Source organism: Calidris pugnax, unplaced genomic scaffold (assembly GCF_001431845.1).
Source record: "Calidris pugnax isolate Ruff unplaced genomic scaffold, ASM143184v1 scaffold9, whole genome shotgun sequence".
NCBI lineage: Eukaryota > Metazoa > Chordata > Aves > Charadriiformes > Scolopacidae > Calidris > Calidris pugnax.
Window position 1 is genome coordinate 1,200,451 of NW_015090778.1, and position 16,858 is coordinate 1,217,308.

Genomic DNA, 16,858 nt, shown 5'->3' on the forward strand with positions numbered 1-16,858 from the left:
CCGCCGCCGCCGCTCCCCGCCCCGGAGGCCGGGCAGGGCGGGCGGCTCCTCCCGCCCCCAGTGGGCGTACCCCGGCGGGGAGGAGGAGGGCGACAGGCGGGTGATCGTGACGGGCAGCTCCTCCGTTCACTTAATTTACCGAAAAATGCGATATCGGCGCCATGGTACCGGTACAGTACAGGAATCCTTCAAAGGCTCCTCGCTGACTCAATGGCGGGGCCCGCTCCGACCACACTGGTCGGGATTGGCCGTGCGGCCTGTTCTTAAAAAGCCTGCTCTGATGCTGAAATACATTTGTTAGCTCGGCCTTGTAACCAGCAGGCAGGCAGTTACCCCCCTCCTAAAACTGCCCAGCGAACTCTTTCTGGATTTCTACAAATCTGTTTGGGAAAGTAAACACGGGAGGTTAAGCCCCCCAAAGCAGTTTTGCATATACCTCCAGGCTATAAACTCATTTTAACAAAGTAAAAGGGTGTTGACATTTCATGGGGATAAGGTATTACTCAAGATGCAGTAAACATCCTTGCGATTAAAAAACCGAAATGCACTCATTTAATGTACTTCTGGAGCTTTCCCCTTCAACAGATACCTGGCCCTTTTATTGATTCAACTTTACTAAGGCAATGGTTGTTAAGCATCATAAATAGATGGTAGGAAGGCCCAAAATGGGAGTCCAGATACTTGTTTTTAAATGTTTGCAGTGAAAGGAGGCTCTCTCCTGTATAGCGTTGTGATTTTTTATCAATGACAGTATTTTTGTGCAGTGAAAACAGATAGCAGAGGACAGCAGGAGGCATGAAAAAAATGTCGTATTGCTAGATCTGTTCCAGTTGATCAATATACGGTGCTCTCAGTCCTCGCACCCAAGCCCTGCGGGGAGGTGAAGGCTCAACACATTTCTGTCAGTTTTAGTGTTCTCAGAGTGCCAGGCTCCAACGCCTCCCTGCCAAAAGACCCCCAAAGCACTGTGTAGAGCGGACTGTTTAAGAGATACCGGCTTCTTTCCCAGTCTAATTTCGTAGGCAAAAAAAAAAAAACCAAAACAAAAACATCACCGCAGATTTCTCCCTAACGTTAAACTCGGAGACAACACAACCCGCCGCCTCAGGCAGCTCAACTCCCTCACGCCGCCGGCGACAAAATGGCGGACCAGCGGCAGCGCGAGGCACCATGGGACAGCCCACGGGGCGGCAGGATCGGCCGCGGGCCCGTCACGTGGGCAGCCCCCCCTCCCCGCCGCGCTGCAGTCTGGGAGCTTGGAGGCGCGGCGCCAGAAGGGACGGTGGCGGCCATTTTGTGCTCTGCCTCGCTCGGCTCCGCGGAGAGGTGGTTGTAGGCGTTGCAGCTCAGGAGGGAAGAGCTTGGCCGTCTCCTTTCCCAGTAGGTCGGTGGCGCCGCCGCTATGGGCCGTAAGAAGAAGAAGCAGCTGAAACCTTGGTGCTGGTATCCTTCTGTGTGGGACGAGGCGGGTGTGGGGAGTTGGGTGGGGGAGGGGAGCGGCCTGGCCCGTCCCGGTCGGATCTTTGGCCCGTCCCATTCTCCGCCCGGCTCCTCGCCGTCCAGGGACGGGGCTGATTCCTTATCCCCATCCCTGTTACGGTTTGGCCTCCTGCGTGGTCCGATTCCGTTTTGTGCGCGGGGATGGGGCCTGGTCTGTGCCCTTCCTGCTTCTCCTCCCCGCTCCCCCTCATCCCCCGCGCGCGGCCTAGGCCGCTCGCTCCCGCGCTTGGGGCCTCGGCCTCGCGTCTCGTCCCGTACGGGCGGGCCAGGCCGGGCCGCCGCTTCCCCGGCCGGCTCTCCCTGGCCTTCCTCTGGGCCGGCCCGGCGGGATTGCCGAGACCGTGGGGAAAATGGAGAACCGTCTTTATCCCGCGGGTGGGTGGATGGATGTTAACGGAAGAAAACCCTGCCTCTGATAAATGCAGTTATTCATAAGTGGGGCAGATGTGGTTAGAAGCGACCTCGGAAACTTTCGTTCTGGAGAGAGAGGGCTTTCAAATTTGTAATTGCATCATTAAAGTCATGTATAATTTCTTACTATCCAGAAATACTGGATATGTAATAAATAATACTGAAAAATAAGGTTTTCCTTCGATTGCTCCTTCACAATCTGCTTTTTGTTTGGGGGATGATTACAGATTTAACTAATCTCTAAAACGTTTCTGCCTGATCTAAAATTGTTTAATAAAGGAATTTATAAACTGCTCTGAGATTAATTTTTTTAACTGTTAATATGTTGGAAGGCATCTGTGGTTCTGTTTTAGATATTAATATGTTTCAAGTTTTGGTGGAAGTGGAGGACACGTGTTAACAAGGAGCAACTACTAGCAAATGTATATTTGTCTGGCTTAGGACTATGTGTTTGGAGCATTTGGTGAAATATTAGTGCTGACCTGCAGAGAGGAAATCGCAGTTGGGCTGTTCTGTCACACAGATGTCAAGAAAGTTCTTCACTTAAAATGTTTGTTCTTAAAACCTGAGTTCTTTAATGACCATTGTGAATTATGTAGTGTCATAAGAATTGGTGGGTGACTGAAAAAGGAAAGGAATTTTTAAATAAAATATTTGTTTTCTTCTATACATGTTAGCTACTGATACTTGTTATTAAATATGCACCACTTCTAAGTAGTATCACTTCCCTTTTCTGGATTTCAAGTCTGTTTCTCCTTTAATGCTTTAAAAACTTTATTTTAATCTACACATGCACAGAGAAGAAATGAGTCCACTTAGAAATAACTAGGACTTGAAAAGCATGTGTCAAAGAATATGGAATGGAATAATGGTTCTGACTGTGTGCACACATCTTGCCAGTTTTGTACCTATCTGAAGAGGGAGATGCTGGGTGGTATGAGGGAGAGGTTTGGTTGCAGAGATCTGTGAAATGTTTGCCATGCTTTGAATGCTCAGAGATGCTTCCTGTGGCTTGTTTTTCCTTTAGGAAAAATCACAATGATTCTAAGTAGTGTTATATAGAAGGTCACTTTCAGGATTAAATGTTTCCTTAACAGCTTTCCATAGGTACTGTAACAGGGATTTTGATGATGAAAAAATCCTTATACAGCATCAAAAAGCAAAGCACTTTAAATGCCATATATGTCATAAGAAACTGTATACAGGACCTGGTTTAGCTATACATTGCATGCAGGTAAGATGTTTTAGATTTACGTTAGCTTTTTAATAGTATCTAAAGTTGGAATTAATGGTGAAATTAACAAGATGGGTGGGGGTCTTGGGACTTCCAGAGTCTTAAAAACTGATGAGAAAAGGACAGCAATGGTCTGTCTCCAGAGCGGGCGTCCTGCTGCGTCAGCAGTCGTACGGAGAGTATGCAGTAGAGATCTCTGCTGTCATTTTTGGGGTGTGGGAGGAGTGAAGGATCTCTCTTGTCTTGGTGTTCAGAAGACAAGTTTATATAAACTGATTTTAGAAGCTAATTGTAGTTAACAGTGATTAGGAAGCACACATCAAGAGAATGCTTGGCCAGAGAGATTCTCACTATTAAGCATGTTTGTTTTCTGTCTTGAAACTGGTTGAAGAGCACGTAGACTCTAATCTGAATTGTGTTCAGGAGGATTTATTTTTTTCTTCTTTAGGTACATAAAGAAACAATAGATGCTGTTCCAAATGCTATTCCTGGAAGAACGGACATTGAACTGGAAATCTATGGCATGGAGGGCATTCCGGAAAAAGACATGGAGGAACGGAGGAGGTTACTTGAACAAAAAACTCAGGGTAAAGTGTAATCTCACTAGTTACCTGTTACTTCCTCAGTCTGATTCTTACTGATACTGAGCTGTGTGATATATGTCTCAGTTCTCAGAAGAGTAGGGGTTGGGTTTAATGCATTCTCTAACTGCAGCTCTAGACATTGCCAGTCACAGAGAAGGATGAGAGATTTTTCTTTTCACAAACATCTGCATGCTAGTGCAGCTACAGTGATTACCTAAAAATGCGGGGATGGTGATTTTATTTGAGGGTAAGGGGAGGAGAGGCCAGGGGTGTTATAAACCTGATGCCCAAATACTTAGATTTCTTTGCTAAGTATACCTTTATTTGAACTACTTTGGCTTATTCTGGGCAGCATGGGACTGACATGAAGGAAGACCCCCATTTATGTTGAGTTTTAGAGGGTTATTGCAGTGTGAGTCACTTTTATTGCTTTTATTATTTGTACATATAGGTAGGCTTACATATTTTTTGTTCTTTGTGATTCTGTGAATTTTTGAACACGCTGATAAGATCTGAGTTTTGTTATTTTTGTTCCAGTTAGAATACCGCAGATAAAATGAATTTCATAGAATATAATTTGCCTTCAGTCTGACCATATGAATTGTATTCTTCAGCAGAGAGCCAGAAAAAGAAACAACAGGATGATTCTGATGAATATGAAGACGACGAATCTGCAGCTTCAACTTCATTTCAACCCCAGCAAGTCCAGCCGCAGACGGGGTACATTCCCCCGATGGCGCAGCCGGGTTTGCCTCCTGTGCCGGGAGCCCCAGGGATGCCTCCAGGTGAGAGGGTCTTTTAAGCTAGTTACCAAAAAGCTGACTAGAAATTGCTGCTTGTATGCTGGAATAACATTCTACCCAGTTTAACACGATTTCTTCATTTTCTTCCCCTGTTCTGTGTGCGCGCACACATCTTCTCTTGTGAAGTGGATTAAGATACTTAATGCTTGATTCTAGATTGAAAGAATGTTAATATGGTAGTAAGACCGATTAGTACTTTAAATATAAGTCTAACAATGGTATTTGTGGTATTTTGTAACAAGATTTTAAAAGCAGGGCAGAAAGGCTGCCGTAGATTTAGAGACTGCTAACATAGAACATGCAGTTTATACAAAGGCCACAGATGTGTTGAGGAAATAATTTTGATCAATGACAGTGAGCAAAAATTAGGCTGCTCTTATTATGTTTTCTGTAATGATAAGGCACGTTCTTTGGAGAATACTAAGTAGATTTACACAGTCTTGCAGGACAGAGAACAGTGAATCCAAGTCAGATCTGAAGATAATCTTATATTGCATTGTTTGTAAGCAGTGTTATTTCAAAACACCAATCTTTTAGAGCTCCCGTAAAGCATTTATCCAGTCTAAATTTATTAGATGTGATTTGTTAGTGACTGCATGCTGTTGGAGTTGTTCAAAATTCATTTTTCTTTTTAAGGTATACCACCATTAATGGCAGGTGTTCCACCCATGATGCCTGGAATGCCTCCAGTTATGCCTGGAATGCCACCTGGGTGAGTAGCAGGAAAGACTGAATATTATGTGTTCATACTGTGCGTTTAAACTGTCACAGAAAAAGTAAAGCCAATCAGAAAAATGTGCATAGGAACCTGTGAACTCTGTAGTCTTAGTATTAAGACTAACCAAAGAACTGGATGGCTGTAAACCAACATTAAAATATGGTCAAACTGTGAGTTTATATATAAAGTATGTTGCCTTTCTCTTGACTTTATTCAATAGTAAAATAACAATTTAAAGTTTCATTGTGTTGGTTTAGAGCCCTCCGTGAACCACTGTTCCTTTGTGTATTGCACATCTTTTGTGCATCTGATTATCAGTCATCAACCTAACAGGAAAAAAGTACTGGATAATTTAAATTTTTCTTGCGTTTTGGGCAAAAGTAATATGTTGGGTTTTATGCTTGTTTGGGCTTGACACCGTACCCTATCACAGTGTGTTTGGAAAATCACAGTTAGATTTTTGATTTTGTCATAAATTTTCACAGATTACATCAACAGAGAAAATACATGCAGTCATTTTGTGGTGGAAACATGTAAGCATCTCATTAATGTAATTCTAGGTACCTTCATTTTGCCATTTTATGTCATGTTTTTGATAAGCCTGAAACTGTCTTACTGCAAACCTCTGAATATTGTTTAAGAATTTGGGAGAAATGTCTAGTTAGGTTTTGGTATTGTGTAGTAGCTGAAGTTTTTATGCTTTATCTAAATGAGCCCTGGTTCTGGCACTATCCCTCAGTTTCTCAGAAACTCTTCTTTCCAGTGGCAGCAGTCAGCGAGCATCCAGCACTTTTTTGGGGGTCTAACAGTTGTCAAAATGGGTGGCAAGACTGAGTTTGCCTTCTCTAACGATTCACCCAAAAAAGGAGCGGTGGTACTACATCCCCAGTCACTACTTCTGCGTTGGCGGTTCCTTTTGCAGCAGTGGTAGACAAGTTGAGAAGAAAAATAAGATTGGGTGGCAATTTGCTTTGCAGAATGAATGCTCATCTGTTTTGATTTTTGAAACAGCAATGGTGAAGGTTTCTTGACTTTGTCACACAAATAGGGACTGCTTCTTAGTGGGGTTTTGGTGAGGACTTGGCTGCTACGTATCTGCTTTATCTTGCCAGCTAAAGTAATAAACACTCTTTCATTTTGTTTCCCTAATCCAGTTTTGAGTGTCTGGAAAAAATTCAGCAAACTTCACTACACTGGTGTTGTTCCCAATAAAGGAGTCACATGTATTGATCTATAGCTTCCCAATTAAAAAGTGCTTAGTGTTGTAGACAGCTTATTTTTTTAGGGAGTTGCAGCCCTGTGCAGGAGGAATTTGCTTATATGAAGGATTGTATGTATAGTTTAGATGGGGAATGTGTATTTATTTGTAGTGTGGTTTAGTAGATAAGAATAAAAGCAGCTATTTAGATGCCACCTTTCTGTAAGGAAATACAGTAATTTTTTTTTCTCCAGGTATCAGTAGCAAGGAAGGAAAAATAACCCAAACCTGTTTCTAATATGAAGGAAAAATATGCTGTAATAAGGAAAAAAAATTTTTAAAAATCCTACTTTTTTTTCCCTTAGCATAGGAAATATTTACTGTAAGTAAAGTTCCAGAAGCTTTCTTGTCCTGTGGTCTCTGCTCTGCTTTTATCAGTATTTTTGTGAATTGTTTCATAGATTTGGGGTGTCTGCAATTCAATACAGGAAGGAGAATACGTTAAAATAGTATGAGGGTTCTGTATCCACCCATAGACTTCCGGTGTCAGAAAGGAGTAATAGCAATGATGTACAGCAACTTTAGTGTGATTGGAGTTAGCTGTTTTTCCTACTTTCAAATCTTCTGAGTTTACTAAGGTCAGGTGCTTTGAACACTCTGCTGAAACTAGTAGCCTGAGAGAGATTTCGAGAGACCAGTTCTGGAAATCTTACAATAGTGAAAGTGAAAGCTTGAGGAATTCAGGTTCAAATAAAGTGTGTTTGGACGTTTTCTTGAGTTTTTGTTTTGTTTTGTTTTGTTTTTTTCTTATGGAAAAACATTTCTAACTGTGGAGTCAGGTGGTTTTCAATTGTCTCTTCTTGAAACTATTTACTATAATTTTTTATCTAATACAGGTATGTGCCAGTTGACTTAAGAGTTGATCGTGAGTGTTCATACCAGTGTTTGTTTTCTGTTTAATAGGATGATGCCAATGGGTGGAATGATGCCTCCTGGTCCAGGAATACCACCTCTTATGCCTGGTATGCCACCAGGTAGGTCAGGGTTGTCGAACTCATACTATGGTGAGAGCAAAATTTTATTTATTTATTTATTTTTTTCCCACTGATATTTAGGATTTATATAAAGAATATACAGACATGCCACCACCTTGATGTGAATTGATTGCCACAAAAGCCACTCTTGTGCACAGGTGAAGGGTTTGATGTACAGCTTTTGATTAGAAATAATTATTTGTGTTTGGCACCATTGTGAAGGTAACATAGAATATAGTTTTTTCTTTCTGATCTACTTTCTCTGGCTTTTGCGTTGCCTAGTCTCTCTGTAGCCCTTTTTTTAATGTCTTTGGTCACAGCTGGCAAATCATAATGATTGAAAATGTGGGAAATGAGAAATTGTGTTGGTGATATACCCAAGTAGTGAACATGCTGTGTGAAGAAACTGCCTGGTGATTTTGTCTCTTACCATAGCTAGAGGAGTTCTTTCTTGAGCTTGTGCAACTCTTAAACAGCCTTAAGTTCTCAAGGTGTCATAGCTTGAGATTTGCTGGTTTGCCCACATTTCTCACTGGGGGAGGAGGCAAGGCTCTAGGATAGTCACAGCCTGGTTATCCTGATAGTAATATGATTGAACCTGTGTGAGCTATTAACTTCCCATCTCTGAACCTCTCCTAGAGCTGCACATGTGCAGAGTGTGTGTATTGTATTGATGGGCTACAAAAAGTAGCGTTGTCTCACTGTTCCACTGTGCTAAAAACGCGCAGCAAAGCTCGTTTGTGTTTTGGTCAGAGTTCTGATACTGTTCATAATGGCTGCATCTTTTGGATTTCATAACAGTTTTATCCATGCAGCTGGCAGCATAGACACAGTGTGTTGGAAACAGTTACTGCATTACTTGCATTGATTTATTGAGCTCGTAAGCTGCTTCATCACTGAAGCTCCAGTAGAAAACACAACTTACTTCACTATTGCTGTGACGCGTTTGAGGTTACTGCCTATGCATGGACATTTATTGGTGACTGCTGTCATTACCCTTTGCCATATTTAAATTCACTGTTGCTTTAAAAATACATTTTCTTGGGGAGCGAGACTTTGTTCTAAGGAACACTGTGAACAGAATCCTCTAAAGGAGTATCTTAGGTCTTTCAGCCTGGTTGGTTACCTATTCTTTGTGGTTTGTAGGTATGCCACCACCTGTTGGCCCTCGTCCTGGGATGCCTCCAATGACCCAAGCACAGCCTGTTACAGCGCCGGGCATTCTTAACAGGCCTCCAGCCCCGGCTGCGTCGGCACCAACCCCCCAGCCTCCGGTTACTAAACCACTCTTCCCAAGTGCAGGGCAGGTAAGGTGTCTCGTAGCTGGAGTCTATTACTCCACTTGCCACTGTGCCAACAGTATCTATTCTGTATTATTGAGGAGGCCCGAGAAATGGCTGGTTAAGTTTCTCGCTTGTGTTGATTCTGAAGTTTAATTCAGTGTAGTGCTTGAATGAATTTTTAAAGATTCTTTTATTTGTCTTATAACAGCCATGAAACCAAACAGAAGTTTTGTAAGCAGGTGGGGAAGAAAGGAGTAGGCAAAACACTTGAGTTTGGCATTTATAAGGGTGCTTTGGGTGGGAGAAGGGATGTGTTAGTGACTTAGAGCGATCTGGTTGCGTAGAACCTTAGCTAAAATTTCCAAGGTGTGAATCTGGACAGGAGTTGTTCTCTCCTGTTCTTCTCATAGTGGGCTCTTTACCAATAGATGGACTAGTTTAGTCTGTTGTCTTGTTAAACTGTTGAAACGTTGCCTGAATTCAGAGGCTTTTTACTTCAAAAAGTTTAGAAGTTAAGGTAGTAAAAATTTCTGTAAATATTTTGGGGAGGGAAGTGGGGAATTGATAGTGGCTTGTGACCTCTACCCTTTGATTGCACTTCTTGTGTTTTAAGTCCTGAAGTTTTTACATGCTTTCAAGTATGTTGCAGAAACCTTCATAGTGTACGATTTGCATTTTGGACTTCAGCAGGGAAGATACTTGTTACAAAAGCACAGTCCTTTCATAAGAAGGGACTTAGCATAAGAAATCCTTTCATCTGGATACTTTCCACCCATTTGTTTGGAGACTTTTCACTGTTTCCTTTCTTTTATGCTACAGATGGGGACACCTGTCACAAGCTCAAGTGCAGCTTCCTCCAATTCAGAAAGTCTGTCAGCATCTTCTAACGCTCTGTTTCCTAGCACAGCACAAGTACGCAGGAAGTCACAGTTAAAAACAAATTGCTTTGCAACTTAACCCTTTGGACCGTTCTGAAAAATCTAAAATTGACTAAACATCTTCAGATAATTTCTGTTCTATTCCTGATTTTTGTTTAGCTGGTAAAACTGCAGAGTCCTTGATTGAGAGTTGCATCTTAACTAGAAATAAAGATGTCAAAATGCCCAATATTTCTTAGTGTGAAAGAACAAATTGTTGCATCCTGGTTCTAAAGGGTTAAAAAAGCATGAAAGCAGTTAAATGCATTTTAGTGGGCAGTGGTTAGCTTGATGCATGGTGAAGGCTTTTTAGTTTATGTTGTTTAATATGGTACATCATAATGTAGGGAATTTTATAATTTGCATTACGTGCAAAAAATGGAAATGTTTTGATTGGGAAGTTAAGGTAAATGTAAATGTAAATGTACAGTGACTAGAAACAAAAGCATTCTCCCATAACTAAAGTTTGCTTTGGAGATTGCTGCATCTTCAGAGAAAGCTTGGTAAAGCATACCTTTCTTATCAAACAGTTTTAATTTAAGAAAAAAAGGAGGAAAGTGAGATGCTGGAGTCTGTAGTGAACCTCATGTCTGCTTTCAGTTGATTTTTTTCATTCGCACGCGAGATTAAAGATATATATAGAGATAGTACTTTGTGAAAATACTGCAGTGTTTTTATAGAGACAACCCTTAAACAAAAACCGTGACACAATAGAGCTTTCTTAAATACTTAAAACATTTCTTGAATATCTAATGAATACTAACACTTGAAGCTTTACTCTAAACTAATGGTCGATAAAGTAAGCAAATAATTTAGTGAAAGAACAATGAATTTATACCTGTAGGCTCTTAATAAAACAGTAATTCAGGAATGATACATTTACCAAACTCAGTATTTGAGATTAAAAAAATTGATAGTGGGGTTTTTTTTGTTGTTGTTGTTCCTTTTTTCTAGTTGTGGCTTTTGACCTGCAAATTTTAGACTTTCCAGTGTGTGTTTGTGTGTATATATGTGTATATACTGGGTTTTATTTTGTCTTGTTTTCAGTTGCTCTAGTACGCAATAAGGCTGAACTTTACTTTTGTCAAGCTTGTTTTAATTATGTATCTCACTGGAAGGTTTCAGAGGTCTAACAGATATCTTTTAAGTTTTTTTACGCTTTGAGAAATAAATATTGATCTATCTCTGTGTTCCACAGGCTGCAGCAGCTGTTCCAGGTCCAGTTGGTACTGATTTCAAACCTCTGAATTCTACACCTGCAACAACAACAGAACCCCCAAAACCTACATTCCCTGCTTACACACAGTCTACAGCCTCAACCACTAGCACGACAAACAGTACTGCGGCCAAACCAGCTACATCCATAACAAGTAAGCCAGCTACCCTCACCACAACCAGTGCAACCAGTAAGTTGATCCATCCAGATGAGGATATATCACTGGTAAGTTAAAATATTTTCATTGTCTTCCTGAAATATATAGTTTACGCTGATAGGCTGCTCAAATAGAATTTCTTCTGAGCTCTGCATTATGTGTATTTTAGTAACAGTGAGAGTGCAAACTGCAGAATTAATGTAACAGAACCATTCATTGAGAAGACTTTTTGATTGCAAACTGATGACTGGCATATTACAATGATCTTGCTGCAAATCTAAGACTTGGTTTTCTTGTGATAAGAAATTATTCAGCCCAAAACACAGTTAGGAATTTTTGTGTATATGACTTAAGCTTGAAGTTAAATAGATACAGCTAGTGAGTAGAGGACGAAAGTCGTAACAGTTTGAAGTCATCTTGGTGCTATTACAGTGGTCAGAAATACGGAATGTATGGATGAATCAAATGACATCTGAACTGAAATTAAGATTCTCTTGATTTGTGTTTGGCTTTATTGTCTCAAGTTGTTATGACAAAGAGGCTTTCTTCAGCTGAGGGAGGAGAACTTGTGTTGCCAGATTGGCCAGTCTTAATACAGTAACTTGGAAGGAAGGAGGAAAAATCCAAATGCTACTGTAACAGCAGCCTTTGAATTTGTAAAGTAGTTGAAAAAGTTTAGAACCTGTAATATGCTTTGTTACACTTGTATTTACTTTGCTTTTGGTGAGTTTTAGTCTTAAAATTTGTTATGGTTGTCTGTTCTTTGTTTTAGGAAGAGAGAAGGGCACAGTTGCCTAAATATCAGCGTAATCTGCCTCGACCAGGACAGGCTTCCTTGGGCAATCCACCGGTTGGACCAATTGGAGGTATGATGCCACCACAGCCAGGAATTCCTCCACAACAACAAGGAATGAGACCTCCCATGCCACCTCACGGTAATCATAAATTTCCTAGCTTTCGCGTCTTGGAAAGATTTGTCTTTGCTATAAACTTTTTTTAAAAAATTTAAGTGGCATTTACTGGCAGGGGGGTGAAGCTTTTCACCGAATGCAACTTTTTCCCATTATTAAAAAAAAAATAAAAATCTTCTTTGCATCTTAAATGTTCTACTTATAGGTCAGTATGGTGCTCATCACCAGGGCATGCCAGGGTATCTTCCTGGAGCGATGCCTCCATACGGTCAGGGACCTCCGATGGTGCCCCCTTACCAAAGTGGACCTCCTCGACCTCCAATGGGAATGAGACCTCCTGTAATGTCGCAAGGTGGCCGCTACTGATGCTACTACACACGCTCTAATAGGTTTGGAGATTAAACCTTTTCTCATCTTGTGCTGTTAATATAGGCGAGCTTCCGTCAATTAAAGCTTCATTGTGACTTTAAAAAAAATAAGTATCTTCCCACATGCAAGGAGCTATTGGACATTCTTATTTTACACGGGAAAAAATATTTGGAATAATAACAGGAACTTTTCCTGATGTTGCAATTTATACTGTATGGCTTCTTTTTCATGTTTCATCTAGGTTTTTAGAAGTGAAGTATAGTAAATATGGTTCGTTAAATTGTGAAGGCGCTGGAATTACATGAACATACCACCTTAAAGGCAAGTTCTGTAACATTATGTTGCTATTTGTGAAATGATGCCTTCACAGCACTTCAAGTGCTGTTGGACTTCATGTCCCCAACATAGTTTGGTGAGGGCTGTAACTGTTCCCGACTACTTGTACATTAAAGTCTGAACTTGTAACAATATTTAATGTATTTAGAGTTCCTCCTGTTTCAGGGTTTAAGTAAACTGACCCACTAAGGTCATGTGACTTTTCTGTACTGTTATAAACTTCATTGTAATAAAAGAAGAGAAAAATTTATATGCCTTTTTATTCATGACCAGCTGTGGACAACTGCCTGAAAGGTTTGTACAGATGCATGCCATGGTAGCTATTGGTGTGATGAACACAGTTATTGGTGCTGTTCTGATAAAATCTGAATTCCTTGTTCTAAAATTAAGTCACTCCTTAGCTGCACATCTGAGTAGACAAAGACCTGTACACTTATTAACTGACTCCTCAAAAATGAGGCTGCAGGAGGCACATCTTAACTCTTGGCTGTAACTTCTCTTAATGCATATGTTTCTTTATTTGTGCTTTCTTGTCCTCAAGAAATTTTCAGTGATTTCTTGTCCTGGCACTTACTCGTAGGATGTAAAAGCGATTGCTCTAAGATGCATCCTAGTGCCAGATGTGTCCTGTTAGTTCATTCTTCAATTGACGCTCTTTAATTTGCAAATGCATATGAATTTCAGGAGACTTTTAGGTGAAGATTTCTAGAAGCTTAGGTGCATGTCACATGGGTGAGTGACTTCCAGTTGATGTTGTATTGAAGTTGACCTGCAAAAGAGAAAAAGTAGCTTGACTTTCTTCTCAGTGTATCAAAGAGACAAGAGGGGCAAGAGTAATATGTTATATGCTATATTTTTACCTTAAATGTTCAGAATTTCAGATCTCAGCAGGGTCTAAAAGATGAACCATTCGTTACGTGCTGTGGGCAGATGTTGGCTGAGTTTCTTCAGCCATTTAATGAAAGTGTCTAGAGTAAGAGGCCTTTTTATCAGTTCTCCTAATAACAGTTATCAAAAAGAGGTCTTCCCTGTATGAATTAGTCATTTATCTGTTTATAAGAAAGTCTGAAGTCACCGTGTTAGTGTGCTGTATTTCTGAGGAGAAGGAAAATGTAGAGGGAGACTTTTTGGAGGGAAGAGAAGTGAGAGGAGCCGTGGTCTCTTCACAACGGGGCAAAAAAGGAGTGGTGAATTTTTCATTTGCAGGTCAACTTTAAATACAAGTTCCAGCCTCAAGCCTTATCTGTACCATGTAATTTATGGGGTTATCTCTTCCTTTAGGGTAGGTTAGAAGGATTATCTGCATTTTTGTGCCAGTTTATGTTCCGTAGATGGTGGAAGTTTATTCACTTCATTATAATACTGAGCATTTTGGCTCTTTTTCTTGAAAGAATTGGGGGGTTTTAGCTGTACTTAAGTACTACATGTGGTTTTACTCTGTACTGTCTCTTAATAGTCTGGAAATACAGTACAGCTGAAATACTACATGGTCCTCTCAGTTTCAAACTTGAGGTCATGAAATAGCTGATAAAAGCACTAGAGTGCACTCTTAATTGCAGCCAAATGGCTTTATTTTAACCATTAAGTATTGTCAGGTGCTTTTCCTGAACTGTTTAGCAGTTTTAAGACCATAACTCCAAGCCTCTGTTGAGAAGCAGTTCTCTCTGATCACTGGTATCTGCTGATCACCTGTCAGATGTGCAGTATTTGGCTTGCAAATGTGCTGAGTGGGGCTTGATGTCAGATCTTTTGTTAGCTCTTTATCTTGCTTTATAAATAAGTCTAACAGATAAAACTGGTTTGCTTAGGTGATGCTTTTATACTCTGGTTTTCCTCTGTTTAATAAGGATAGTTACAAAACACTGGAGAGTTTTATACAGTGTCTTACATTCCTTCTTTTTGTAATACTATACATAAAATTCATACATGATAAATTGATCTTAACTTCTGCTTTTAAAACTATAGAACTTCTTGCTTTTTCTGAAGATCGTATTGCTGCTGCAAGGATGCTTTGCCCTCCTGCCCCTAGTAAAGTAAATACCTTCTCCCTTTGGTGTCTTTCTGTAACTCATTGGTATGTTGTTTTCAGACCCTTACTTTTCCTGGGATAAATACCTGAAAACTGTATTGCATGTACTGTTAACTCAGCATATTCTGCAAGTTGTATTAATTAAGAGTTTCCCTCTTAAGTAGTGAATGTCCCATTGTTCTGATAATAGCACCGTTTTGTAGCTAATACTACATAGACTTGTAGCTTGGACACATTTTAAGATCGAACTTTCCTTAGTAGCAACGTTATAATTCTTCAACTAAGTCCTGCCATGTATTATTCTTACTCTAATAATCTTCAGCAGCAGGTGAACAATTTTTCCATGATTTTTCATGTGGATACTTCCATTCCTGCTCCTGTCATTTCTGTGCTGTAAGAGCTGTGATGTGGCTATCTTCAGTTACTCTTGTGTCTCCTGTGTGTACTTTTCTGTAAACAGGGGGGTATCTCAGTGCATTTGTTGTCTGTCGGTCCCTGCCCTCATTTCTTTGGATACTGCTTCTTAATGTTCAGAGAGTTGGATTTATGGTGCATTTTCCCAAAAAGAGGAAAACTACTTTGAATGTAGTAATTGCTTGTATAAAGACTAAGCTTGGTTTACAGTACAAAGTTTAATCAAAATAGCTGTGCCAGCAAAATCCCTAATGTAACACAGCCATGCAGGTTTGGGTGTTTTTTTGCTTTAGTTAATCTCTCCTTGGAAGGAGATTGCAGAAGCTTTTATGATTACAGAAAAGCATCTCTTTTATATCCGTTGCAGGACTCTAGTCTAGATATAATAGTCTAGATATAATTACCTAGGTAGAAGGTTTATTTTTCAGTTGTTGCCTAAATTTGCCATGGCAGATCTTAATAGTAAAATGAAAACTCGCAAGTGGATTTTGATGAATCTTTAAATTGGAATGTCATGCAAATGTTGAATACAAAAAAAAAAAGATTGCAAGAAAATGTTCACCCACAGGTGGGAAAATACATTTAGCAAAATACTTAGAATTTATGGCATCTAGAACTTGTAAAATGTTCTAAATTGTTTTGTGCATGGTCTCTCAATATCATTATGAGGGGCTGATCTCTATCTGCTGATTTTTTTAGAGCAAAAGGGGTGGGACTGGCACGAAAGAACCTTGGAAAAGCCCAGGGTAGTTTTTCAGAGGTCTTGCTGCCTTTGGAATATCTTTCTGCCTTTGGCAAATGTTGCTTTAAATCTCAAAGATTAAGCTGGCTCATGTGGACTAAAAAATTCCTCTGGAACTTTGGCGATTTTTAAAATTTATTCTTCCACAGATGAGATTTTTAGGTGTTGATAATAAATTTGAGGCTGGGATGTAAATCTGATAATTTCAGTGGATAACTATTCCTCACTCTGTGCATGCATGGGAGTATATAAACAAGCTTCTAGAAACACATTCAGCTGCATCTGCTTTCTGTGGTTTCTGCAATTATTTTAGTATATGGAGCTCTTGAACAGTACTTACCTAGAACTGTATAACTTACTTTCTTAAAACTTGGATAAATTGAATGGAATATATAACCTGCAGTTATTTTATAGGAATCAAAGAATTCTACATACAAGATAAAAAATGAAATACCAAGATTACTTCAGTTTTATAAACAGCAAGAAGGGCATTATGACTCTTCAGTTAAATTGAGACTCTGATATACCAGTCCATGAGCTGGGGCTGCAATTTAAAATGGTAACTAATGACACTTTATAGTAAATGTCTTAATAATTGTACTGGTCTAGCTTCTACGTAAATACTAAGGTGAGGGTGAATATTTTCAGTGGCTGATGGAATCTTTAACTCTACTTTTTGTGAACTAGTACAGTAAATACTATCAGTTATGGGAAGAATGCCCCAAGACGACTGTTCCATTGATCAAGATACAAAGCAAAACAAACTGTCCAATTCAGAAATAGCTACCGACCGTAACAAGTTTTGTCTGGGCCTAGCAAAATAGGTGCTATAGCAGTCATTTTCTTTGGTTTGCTTGATCACTGGAATTTTGTTAACTTTGAATGCATGTCTTTCACTTAATTGGATCATGTTTTTTCTAAAATTTAAATTTTTCTTCTTCTTATAGCCCTGCCATAGGACAGGCTGAGGCAGAGTCTCAGTGTTGCCCTGTTCAGTCTGAG

General features: G+C 40.0%; 1 protein-coding gene across 9 annotated transcripts; it reads left to right on the top strand.

Annotated features, from left to right (window-relative positions):
- Positions 1-1,269: 1,269 nt before the first annotated feature.
- Positions 1,270-16,858, top strand: ZNF207 (zinc finger protein 207). Of its 9 annotated transcripts, XR_001412997.1 has the most exons (13): positions 1,270-1,443; positions 3,019-3,145; positions 3,594-3,732; positions 4,344-4,514; positions 5,169-5,244; positions 7,412-7,512; positions 8,629-8,789; positions 9,585-9,677; positions 10,881-11,123; positions 11,828-11,990; positions 12,172-12,355; positions 12,577-12,656; positions 16,804-16,858. XR_001412997.1 is itself a non-coding variant. In XM_014950821.1 (12 exons), the coding sequence occupies exons 1-11, from the start codon at positions 1,403-1,405 to the stop codon at positions 12,330-12,332; spliced, it is 1,476 nt and encodes a 491-aa protein (XP_014806307.1). In that variant the 5' UTR covers positions 1,270-1,402; the 3' UTR covers positions 12,333-12,355; positions 12,577-12,921. The 9 variants fall into 9 exon arrangements, 8 of the variants coding, with proteins under 8 accessions (XP_014806307.1, XP_014806298.1, XP_014806331.1 ...); XM_014950821.1 differs by lacking the exon at positions 16,804-16,858 and having other exon boundaries at positions 12,577-12,921; XM_014950812.1 differs by lacking the exon at positions 16,804-16,858 and having other exon boundaries at positions 12,172-12,921.

Bases quoted from the DNA above. Each gene is read 5' to 3' on its own strand.
- ZNF207 (XM_014950812.1), top strand. From the start codon at position 1,403: ATGGGCCGTAAGAAGAAGAAGCAGCTGAAACCTTGGTGCTG. The intron at 3,146-3,593 runs GTAAGATGTTTT...TTTCTTCTTTAG, and splicing joins TAGCTATACATTGCATGCAG to GTACATAAAGAAACAATAGA. The intron at 11,991-12,171 runs GTAATCATAAAT...TTCTACTTATAG, and splicing joins ACCTCCCATGCCACCTCACG to GTCAGTATGGTGCTCATCAC.